Genomic DNA, 12,124 nt, shown 5'->3' on the forward strand with positions numbered 1-12,124 from the left:
CTTCGAGCTGACGTTTTGTTTGTTCCGTGTACATTACATACACAAACACATTCCTCTTTCATTCTCTTTTATGTTGTTCCATCTCTGCTGTTATTTCTTTAAAGACATACACGAGCGTACATTTACACCCACGCGTACCATCTCCTTTGGATTCCATCTCTCTCACTTGCTCGCTTACTTACTCATACTTCTTTCCCTCCATCTGATGTGCGCATTCACGCACATACACACTCATTAACCACGAAGTAAGTACCTACGTATCTGAAATTTTAAACCTATAGGAATAATCTTACATAACGGACGTTTGTGTGCCTTGCTTTAAGTGACCTTGCGAATGTCTTCTATGGAAAATCATTTTAATATTAAAACCCAAGCAATATTCCGTCCATATAATAATATAATTCCGAAAAAGATTATATACATTTTAGTAATTAATATTTAAAATATTCCGTTATTATATGTGATTGATTTAAACGTTGCTCCAAGAAAAGGGAAGAAGAAAAAAGTGCTGCACGAACTTGTGACATTTATTAGAATTCAATATAAATACAACAAGCATTAGTAACGTTACATGATCTGCAACTTTTTATCGATACAAATCCTAGAATTAATAGTAAATGTGCTAATTACTGACGTATCTACCTGCAAACAAGTTACTTCTGATGTTCATGTGACGTTTAAACTATATGCATTATACATACATCCTTGCGTGGAAAGATACGCGATTTTAGTAAATCAATCTCATAAGTGTTACAAAAAGTTGCGTTTTTTCATAAGTATATTCGAATTAGCATGAAAAATTGTATACTTGAAAAAATGTTTACATCATTATTAATTTGTTTATTTATTGCGAAACAAAGTTCGTTTGAAACTTACAGTAACGTAAAGATTCATGTTTCTACTACAATTCACTGCAAGCAACAACGAATTTTATTTTTCCGCGGTTCGTTATAAGCAAATCGTTTTTGTATAACTCACGTATTTTCTATACTTATATGTATACATTTTAATTGTACTTCCGTTCTTATACATTTTTGTACAGAAACAGAAATAGATTATAAATGTGCATACGTATGCACATATGCAGCTAAAGGTTGTATAATCATAAATTATTAATTATTAACTATTAGCATTAGAAAACAGTACTTCTAACAGGAGGTTATTAATTCTTCCCAGAAACGTACATATATAATCCGATTGCCATAGTATACGTCGTATGTGAGAAAACATGCTGACAATTACGATAAATCGATAAGCGCAAAGAAATTGTGACGCGGTTTGCTTTTCGCCATCTATTTCAAATGAAATAGTCATATACATAAATAGAGCATGATACGTTTAAAAATATGCCAATGGTATACGAATATATTCAAAAGCAGATTCATGACCTTATAACGGTATATTAAACGGGACCTTAAACTTTAGTTATTTATTTGTTCAAGCACATAATTCGAACAGACGAATTTTGCCATTCTTGCAAAGATTGTTTGCTGACGAATGCGTCGTAATCGAAACGTCTAGTTTTGCGAACGTCCGTTCAATTGTCGGCCAAATTATTTTAAAACAAGTCAAGATACACGATTCTGATACTTCTTCAGATGTTTTAAATACTTGAAACGACCGAAATTCTTTTCTTCTATCTATCTATCTCCTTGCTTTCTCGCCTTTCTCTTTTCGTATCGCCGATCTTTTAACAAGAAATATAGGTTGCTCGCATCATTTGAAGTTCTCGTTCTATCCAATTTCAATTTTAGCTATTTACAATAACCGGCAAATTCATAAATAGCATTTTATTAAACTCGTTAAATTATAGAGAATATATGACGAGAGTATAGGACAACCAATCAGAAAATCACAGATCGAAGAAATAACTTAATAGGAAGAAAGAACCAAAGGAAAACTAAGAAAAATGAGGGAAGAAATAATGCGATAGAAATGAGGTGGTTGATGGGGGGTCGAGTATGATTGAGCGATCAAGGAAGGGGAAAGAGAGCCAAAGGGTAAAGAGGAGGGGTACTGCACGAAGCAGAGTAGAAGGAGAAGAAAGGAAAAGTAAGACTGACGACGGCACGAGTGACAATTCTGAGGTGTATCGCTTGCAAAAGGTTTGAGGTGGCATAAGAGGAGAAGAATCGGTAGATTCGGACTAGGAGAAAGTTTCCAAGGTATATCTAGTGTTTGTTTGTTTTTCCGCTCGTTCGTACATTCGTTCGTTCTTTTCTTCGCTTGTGGCTATTCCTTACACGATTAACGATATTCGTTTGATGGCTAATGATTTCTTTCATACCTTAAAAGTGTTGCGTGGACGTTACTCTCACGGAACATCAGATAAGGTCAGTGAAATTGTGCAAAAGTTATCTGAATAATCCGATATGATGTAGACTACAAATGTAGAATTAATTTCCATTATTCAGATCGTTGATCGGTTGAAAAATGCTTCGTATTGTTTGATTTGTATCGTTGACGGAATTTTTGAACGAGATTCGTCGAATTCATCATTACATTCCATTCAGATAGCGATAAACGCGTGTGTCGAGTAGAAATTGCGATCAGCTTTTCCTTTCTTTTTAATGATTCTTCATTAATGTATATGCATATATTAATGTAATGTTTATTTCACACGGTCGTTGAACGAACTTTCATATATTTTTAATGTAAATTTCCATTCGAATGTTAAAAGAGAGAGAAAGAAGATACAGGGTCGCGAATAGGGTACGACGAAAGGGTGAAACTCGCGTGTGTACGATATGTGTAACATGTGTACGATGTATTAATGTAGCAAATAATTTTCTTGAATTAATGAATCGACTTCGATCTATGTCAATCCACAACTTTCTTCGTCAGACATTCACCGTGAGTTCATCACCAGTTAAAATTCGTGTCGAGCATAGCAGAAGGGAATCGTTCGGACGAATTCGTCTGTTCGTTCGTTCAGATGTGCATATCACATAAAAAATGATACAAGTAGGAAAGTTGTCGTGACAGTCCGACGTAACGATTAATCATATGAAAATATCAAAATATCATCAATCATATGAATATGAGAATTCGGTAAATCCGTAATAACGCAGACTAGTTTGTCTTTTTACAGCGACGGATCCTCGTGGTTTTTGAAATTCTTCGTATCGAACAGTGCATTTAACGGAAGATTCTGCTATTTTATAAAGGTTGCTCTCGCAGCATCCGTGCAGCTAGTACTTACGTAATACATCGAACACAACGTTCGAATAATGTTGATAATCTGCATAATATCGGGTGTAACATTTTCTGTATTTGAACGGGAGGAATTTCTGAAATTTAAAGATCGCCATGACCTTTGCAAATACGAAATTTTAGTGATTCGCAAAAGGAAGATTTCCGCCGTTCAACCTGTAAGATGGAGTTGGCTGATTGAAGATACGCTAGGAGTGGGGTTAGGTTAAACGTAAAATGTAGAAATGGTAGCGGGGGGGTTGTGTCTAAGATTCGAAGTACAAGGAAAAGGACTTTGCCGTCGTTATGCAAATATCGAATCTATGCAGGCGCGTTCTACCGTACTATTATACATTTTTCATGGTAATTTGTTAACATATTAACATATCAATAATTTCATAAGCTTTGTGACTATTTCGGCTCTTTTGGCATCCATCCTGGAAGCAAAGAGCAACTCGTTAGCGATTCGAAAAATCGAGTAGAAAGCAAGCAAAATAAACGTCGTTATAACAAAATTTTTGGCTATTTTTCCCTAACACGTAGAACAGCAGGGTAAATATAACGTATAGCAAAGCATCTTTTATAGTTGGACAACGAGCACGGACTGTCGATAGTAGCCTTTCGATTTGAATTTGGAACATAGTAAAAGACGCCGCGACCAAGTTCACGATCAACTTTCACTCTATGACGCGGTGATGTACGCAATTTCTCTCTGACTAACTATCGCAAAAGTACAAACAGTTGTGTGAAAGAGGAACGGTATTCGTTTCAGATTGGCATGTAGTTGATGCGGTATACCGTACTTTATTTGCTCCTTTGTTTGCTTCGTTTTCTTCAGTTGTTGCTCTACTGTTAACTTGGAAACGTCACGCAGCAAACGCAGCGAACACGAACAACGCGATGGTGGAAGTTCTGGTGGAACCATGTGGCCAAGAAGCGATAATATTGGATAATGGTTGCAAATTGAACGATAATCCGACGGAACATTTGGTTCGAAGTGATCGTTGCGATTTGATTTTGGAACAGTCGAATCTCAGCCCGATTCAACAGTTCTACAATGGGCAAAGCATCTTCATCACTGGCGGTACTGGATTCGTTGGCAAACTTTTAATAGAGAAGCTTCTCCGAGAATGTCCTGGGATCTCGTTCATCTATTTGTTGGTACGTCCGAAGAAAGGGAAAGATATGCATCAACGTATCGAGGAAATTTTTGACGATCCGGTAAGAATTCTTATTTTTTCTCCAGCTTTTTTCAACCTTTTCCGAGTTCTGTCGAATTTCTTCTTTCTTTCTCTTTTCTTTTCGAGCAAACAAATTCCGATCCTATGATTTTCTCTAGCTCTACTTTTGCTTCCGGCACTACGGATCGATCATAACACGAACTCGCTTTCCCTCGACATGCCGCTCTCGAGTCACTCGACCGACCACCGATATCTCGCAACTCTCTTCTTTTTTTTTCTTACTGCCTTACCCTACTTTATCTTCTCTGCCATATTATCCTCTCGCTATCCCGAAGCGGACCTTTACAAATCAGCCGCTAAATGAATCTCTACGTTAAAACTAGTACGACAATTGATCACATTCGATTACTAATTTATTTTTTGTTTAGCTCTTTGGCAAAGTAAAAGAGAAGCAACCAAAATTTCGGCATCAAATCGTTGCTATAGCCGGAGATTGCGGTCAGCCAGGTCTTGGGATATCTCCCGCGGACAGGCAAACGATTACGCGAGAAGTCTCAATCGTCTTTCATGTTGCGGCAACGGTCAGATTTGACGAGAAGATGAAACTTGCCGTACCCATTAATGTTCGTAGTCCAAAAGATGTAATGGATCTTTGTAAGGAAATTTCATATTTAAAGGTACATGCACATGTATACTTTTACGTATATTGTACGAATTTAAGCAATTACAATAATAATAATAATAATAATATTTTTTTATTTTATAATAATAATAATTATAATTATAATTGCTTAAAATCGCTAATAGTAAGCTATTCCGTAATAATAAACGAAACTTTCAGGCGTTCATCCACGTATCAACAGCATATGCCAATTGTACGCGAACTCATATCGAAGAAAAGGTGTACGAAGCACCGATTGACGGAGACAAGTTGGCAACTATCGTTGAATATATGGATGAGAAATTGATCGAGGAAATAACTCCACGGTAAGAAATTTTTTCCAGCGAAATTAATTCGAATTTAAGTCAATCAAAATTACATTCCGTCTAATTATTTCTATTCTGCTTACTCTTGTTCCAATAACTCGACTATATTATGTTGCTGAAGATTATTAGGTGCATGGCCGAACACGTACACATACACAAAAGCAGTAGCGGAAGGTATCATTGTGAAACAGGCCGGTGATCTGCCTGTTGGAATATTTCGTCCCGGTATTGGTTAGTAGAAGTCTTAGGAATCTCTATAGCTTTACCTAGTTTTATCTATAACTTCCCTATTCTAACGATACCAAACATTTTCTCGTTGACTCTTTCAAATTCGATATCTCTTCTCTTCGTATTTAACCATCACGCGATCGTATGCTCATTTCCCGTTTCATGAGATTAACCGGACAGGAGAAAAAATTTGATTTGAGAACGGCAACAAAGCCAAAACAACAACGTACTATATAAAAACAGATTGGAAAATGATAAATAAAAGAGAGAACGAGAAAGTGTGAGAGCAAAAAAGGAAAGAGGATTGGGGTAGGGGTATATGTCGGTCAAATGTACATAAAAATTAATTTGATTGGAGGATTTAATGGAATTTTCAGTGATATCAACATACCAAGAACCGGTGCGAGGATGGATCGACAACTTGTACGGACCAACAGGTGTCGCAGCTGGGGCTGGTACCGGGGTCTTACGATCGATTCATTGCGATGGATCCATAGAAGCCAATGTTGTTCCTGGAGATTTAACAGTAAATGCCTTGATAGCTTGCGCGTGGGATGTCGCAAATCGTCGAAAGTAAGATTCACCGATCAAAACTTGCATCTTTCTCCACTCTATCAACACTTTTCGATCCTTACTCTTTTGTCTTTCCCTGTTTCTTTTCTCTCATATTTCTATTTCTTTTCACGCATGCTTTATCTTTGCCTTATTTTTACTTTATGTTTCACGCGCATTTTTTTATGCACAGATCTGCAACTACCAAAGAAAGGGAAAATGACATACCCGTTTACAATTATGTTTCAAAAGATAATCCTATAACATACGATCAATTAAAACTTTTATCCGAAAAATACGGGCTTGAGTTTCCCACTAGCAGAGCCATATGGTACTATAGTTTCCGAAATAACAAACATAGGATAATTCATCTTATGTATGTTTACTTGTTACACTTATTACCGGCACTCTTGATCGACACCGTCACGCTCTGTTTGGGAAAACAACCGAGGTAATTTCTCTCTCTTCCCCCTCCCTCTCTCTTTTTCTATACTTTTTTTTTCATATGATTTTTTATTCTCTTCTGTTTCAATTCTATGACTCTAATTCTTCCTCTTCTTCTCTCTATTATGAACTTAATATTTATATATATATCTTGAAATATTTTCTCAAAGGATGTTAAAAATCTATAAAAAGATACACAAATTTATGGATGTACTTAACTACTTTTCTATCCACGAATGGAAGTTTTCGAATGATAATATTAAGGAGTTACTAAATAAGATGACAGAGGAAGACCGTGAAAATTTTGCATGCGATATCACCGATATTGACTGGGACCAATATTTTCGGACATATATACGTGGAATTCGTATGTATCTGATAAAAGATCCGCTAGACACTCTTCCAAAAGCACGTATCAAGTGGCAAAGGTGAGACAAATTAATCAGTTCCGTTCCTTTTTTTTCCTTTTGAATCCTAATGATGATGTATATTATATCATTGTTGAATGTTTGCTTTACAGATTATACTGGACCCATCAAGTGGTAAAACTAATTCTCGGTTATGCTCTATTGCGAATATGTTGGTTAACTTTATCTCTTCTTTTTCGAAATTGTATACCTCAATTTGCGTAACAAATATGCTTTACGTGTGTGATGAGAGGAAATAAACGCGCGGTAATGCACGCGGTAATGCGCGTCAGATACACATAAATATGACTTCGTTCGAAGTTCGAAGTTGGCTCAGAATTAAGTGTCGCTCTTGAATCAAGTTCATTGAAATGATCTTGGTCTCGTGTTTGTGATCGAAAGTGAGGTTACCTTGTTGATTTTCTGAACAGCTCGGAAGAACAGAGAAGGAAGCAAAGAAGAAGGAAGAACACAGTGGAAAACTGACCAAAGTACTATATAGTTCTATCGCCGCGTATTCGCGTTTATTCAATTCGAGATGATCATAAAACCACCACTTAGTAACTCCAACTTGATATGTATGAACCGCGTTCGAGAAGTTTGTAAGGAAATGATGAAATACAATATAATGCCTTCCATTTCTCTTTCTTTTTCCCTCCTTTTTTTTTCTTTTTCCTTTTTCCACGAATGTTCTTATAGGATATATCTTTTGTTGGGGCAAACACCGTCCAATTTCAAACGTGTTTTATACATATATAAAACATGTTGCCATACTTTAAACTTCCATTTGTAATAAAAACAACAATTTTCTCTCCATCGAAAATCATAATTGACTCGATTTACTTATTCTCTTGCCTCTAGCGACGACTAGACAATCGTGATCGCTTTGAAACACATCGCGTTTAACGTTACTCGATAAATATGCAATTCGCGCATAGGATTCTCCACCTCGTACTTCACACTTATTCTTCTTTTATTTCCAAACATTATTGCGCTTCACTTCTACCGTAGACACACGCCCCTCCCCTCACTACCCTATCCATCCATCAAATATACATAAGTACATACACATATCCGAACTTAAATGGAACTTTTGTTTTTTCACTTTAAATCACTCAACTGGTTCCTGCTTACCATTATTTTCACCATTTACTTCTGAAATGTTTTCTTCCTAAATCACCTGTTTTATCCACTTTCTTTCTTTTTCATCATTAACTCTTCTTCAGTTACTTATCTCTCTTGAGTCGTCGCTCCGAATGTCATACCGAAAAATTCTAGAGAACATTCTTGTTAATATTACGTATTTCACGTCCATCCAACATTCTATATTCTACTATACATATGTATGTCTCGCCACTTGACGCAATTTAATATGTACCTTTAATATTACGTAAGAAAAAAACCAAACGAAGATAGACGGTTTGACAGTGAAATATCTATGCATAATAAAACACGCATCATTTTTACAAACGAGTTTTACCGAACCAATCATGTATATGAACATACAAACAATCATATTTCTTACTTCTCCCCCACTTACTTACTTACTTATCTTTTTTCTCTCTCGTCTCCCCTTTCTCTTTTCTCTGTCTCACTACTTCCCACTCCCGATAAAAAATTGGGAAAATCAGTATTAACATGATATATTTATAGACAATACGGGATTCCTGGAAAAACTAGTCGAAAGATACATCAGAATGATATACAAATATTAACTACAACGATAATATTAACAAATATGTTTACACTATGTTGACGCATCAAGAGACAGATGGATACATATATCAACAGTAGCTTAAATAAATATTTTAAATATCAATATTTACCAAAAATCGGAATCGAGAACAAATCGATTGACATCTATCAACTACATTATTTTAACTTTGTGTTACTCTCATGTATCAACTGTTTCCTTAGAAGCAGGTGCTTTATCATCTCGAAAGAAAGATTCAAGTTTCGCTAGGAAAATATCGATGTAAAATATAAAGTACATGAAGATCAAGACATGTACACGTCGACATATTTGAATTCATACTTGTATAATTATAATTTCGTATGACGGTTATGTTTTAGATTTTCGCAAATCATCATTTAAGTTCATTCTTGTTCTATTATAAATGAACTGGAAACACAAGTTTCATGAAACATTGTTATAAAATAACAAATTTCCTTCCACCTACATAAATAAGTATACACATATGTATGTATATATTACACGTATTAGCAGAGAAGAAATTTCCTCTCTGGTATTAGTATGAAACATTTTCCTTTTATCTAATTATATTGCTATATCAAAATTATTAAACGCAAATGACAACTACATTCTTTACATTGAATTTGGGCAACTGGCATTATATTTTAGCACTATACATAATGTAAATAATCCTCAGTGCGCATAGCACGTAACAGCTAAAGTACATGCCAATTTAAACTACATGCACGTGCATGTGTGCGTGCACACAGTCTGAAATAAAATAAATTGTTTGTCGATAAGAAACATACTAAATATGATACAGCTGATAGTTTGTACAGGAAATGTATATATATATATATATTACTATGTTAACGATTGATTATCGAGATCTCGTTTTTAATTATATTCGATACATATTGGTTTTCTCGTTTTTCTTTTATTCTTTACAAACACATATAATATGAATGTGTATATATATATAGACATACACTCACGCATATATGTGTAGTAGCAATTAATGGCTTTTATAGAAAATGTGCCTTGCAATTGCCATGTATATATTGACGGCTACATTTGGGGTACTTCTGAAGTTAATCACAGCAATCGGTATATTTCTCTTAAACCTTCTTGGAAGAACTATTTATTTCGCATATTCACTTTTTCATACGTTGTTACGTATGTATACTGAAACTGAATTGGCTCGACCATCCGCTGACAATTAATTATAATGGAATCACGATTGCATTTTTAATGAAGGACTTTCAAAATTTGGGAAAAATTTTTCGTTTCTTTGTGTAACTACGTATTTTAGTTTATTTTAATCTATTTGTTGACGTAATATAATTAAAATAATATAATTAACACATGAAACTGCAGCAACTGTGATATAATTCACATATAAAATCGATTAAAAACTAGTTTATACTTTAAGTGAAGCTCAAATAACGATTTATGTAAGGATAATAAATTATTGACGATATAAATGGATAATAATATTGAACATATACTGATATAATATATTGATAATAATATATATTGATAATAAATTGAACATATACTAACGACAGACTAATAATGAATGTGGGTTTAAAAGTTTATCCAAATTTTATTAGCAAAAGAGTGTTAATTATAACAAAAATTAAATATGGTTACAAATAGTATATACTAAGTTAATATTCATACAAGCGTATGAGTTTCTACTCTTAAAAACTCGTGCTTTATTATAGTTTTGGACGGAATCCCGAAGTTATCGGACGGATTAATGTATATATATACGCTTATATATATATATTACGCTTTGCGCTAAACAAGTATCTTAACATTATATATGTACGTGTACATATATCCAGCTTCCTTGTCTCGTATCCTTTCCATTTTCATGTAAGGTGTTTATTCATATTGATGAAACGAAAATAATGACACTGTCACAACTTGTTGGAATGTAGAGATTATTCAAATTTTCCTGCCTTAATTCACAGGCAGTGCTGATACCGCGCTATGTGGTGTTGTTGGACGAGAACCAGCGATGGACTGCGTAGTTGATGCATTCAATGATTGCATGGTCCCAATCTAAAATAAAATAAAAATAGTCAATCGGCGATATCATACGAAAAACAAAAACAAATAATTCAGACAAATGATAAGATAACAAATCAACAGTAACAGGAAAGAGGAATGAAAAAAAGTCTTTCCCAGATGTTTAAATAAAGAAACTTACTCTTAAGTGAGCTAAATCTTCTAGTCTTGTAAGATCGCATAATTCCACATATAAAGAATATACTATTAACCATCCGTAAATGGAAAAACAAATGAATGTCATCCACAAAATACACATTGTAATATTATAAGCAAATATCATGTCGTTTACTATACTGAAGAAGATAAAGGCAAGAAATCTGAAAACAGTGAAAGCTGCAAAACTGTAGAGCCATGGTACCATCTTCTTTTCATATTCTTTTCTTAAAGCAGTTATCAACATCACAGATGTTCCAAACACTACTACTCCACCAAGCATAGAGAACAAAGCAAAAACAACAAGAGCATTACGTACTGAAATGAAACATCAAGGTAAAATTTTTAAAAAGCAGTAATGATATATATAAATAAATATTTTTCCTTTCTTTTCATCGAGCTTATATAGACAATCAAATTTCAATGTCCTATATCTACTAACCATGCCGATTGCCCACATAAACAAATTCATAGGATATTATATAGTAGCCATAATGGGTTGAGCCTGGTGCAGCTTCGTAAAGACAATATAGATCAAATATAGACGTACAAATGGTAAAAATGGCTAAACACTAAAGAAAGAAAAACACCATCTATATGAATGATAGAATATAAATTTTATACATTATCAATCAATTACATACCTACCAATGCAAATATAGCTGTAAACATGGCGCCTCTTTGAATATTAAGTAAATGCGAATGCGTCAAAATTGGTTTTTGATACCAACGTGTTTTAACACTACGCATTGATCGTGAAGATTTTAAGTTTGCACTGCTACGTGTAGTAACGTGCGAGTATACCGATGGTGTACCCATGCTAGGAGATTTTTTTCCGTAATTCATTTTACAGTGAATACGATAGTTTATTTTCCTTAAAATTTCTAATAAATGCTTAAAACGATGTTTTGAAATTACACCCCGTGTTTTACACTGTGACAGGGAAGGTTAGTTTATAAATATTTGTTTCACTGTTTTCCATGATATCATCAATTTCTCGTTGCAATATTATTTCGATACATATGAATTTATTCCGATGATAATTTACTATTGTAATTGTTAAAAGTTTCAATCGATTCAGCTTTAAACGTCAACACAAGGCAACACCGTTTCAATAATAGTCGTCCATCACAAGCCGACGCCCGAAATTTTAAATGAACTTAACCGAAACAAACCGATGAATGCCGATGATAGTCGAAACGAAAGAG

General features: G+C 34.4%; 2 protein-coding genes across 8 annotated transcripts; one reads left to right on the forward strand and one right to left on the reverse strand.

Annotated features, from left to right (window-relative positions):
- Positions 1–86: 86 nt before the first annotated feature.
- LOC126919387 (fatty acyl-CoA reductase wat-like) lies at positions 87–7,629 on the forward strand. 7 transcript variants are annotated; one of them, XM_050728567.1, is made up of 10 exons: positions 87–2,165; positions 2,296–2,333; positions 4,031–4,413; positions 4,802–5,050; positions 5,215–5,360; positions 5,482–5,591; positions 5,966–6,161; positions 6,334–6,591; positions 6,755–7,012; positions 7,105–7,629. In XM_050728567.1, the coding sequence occupies exons 3-10, from the start codon at positions 4,093–4,095 to the stop codon at positions 7,214–7,216; spliced, it is 1,650 nt and encodes a 549-aa protein (XP_050584524.1). In that variant the 5' UTR covers positions 87–2,165; positions 2,296–2,333; positions 4,031–4,092; the 3' UTR covers positions 7,217–7,629. The 7 variants fall into 7 exon arrangements, with proteins under 7 accessions (XP_050584524.1, XP_050584523.1, XP_050584525.1 ...); XM_050728566.1 differs by lacking the exon at positions 2,296–2,333; XM_050728568.1 differs by lacking the exon at positions 2,296–2,333 and having other exon boundaries at positions 4,067–4,413.
- Positions 7,630–10,270: 2,641 nt separating this feature from the next.
- On the reverse strand, positions 10,271–12,062 carry LOC126919441 (uncharacterized). The gene is made up of 4 exons (XM_050728757.1): positions 11,565–12,062; positions 11,359–11,488; positions 10,903–11,234; positions 10,271–10,754 (listed from the first exon to the last, which is right to left on the reverse strand). Exons 1-4 carry the CDS (start codon positions 11,760–11,762, stop codon positions 10,653–10,655), a joined length of 762 nt encoding a protein of 253 aa, XP_050584714.1. The 5' UTR covers positions 11,763–12,062; the 3' UTR covers positions 10,271–10,652.
- Positions 12,063–12,124: the final 62 nt, after the last annotated feature.

This window comes from Bombus affinis, chromosome 8 (genome assembly GCF_024516045.1).
Source record: "Bombus affinis isolate iyBomAffi1 chromosome 8, iyBomAffi1.2, whole genome shotgun sequence".
Classification (NCBI taxonomy): Eukaryota; Metazoa; Arthropoda; class Insecta; order Hymenoptera; family Apidae; genus Bombus; species Bombus affinis.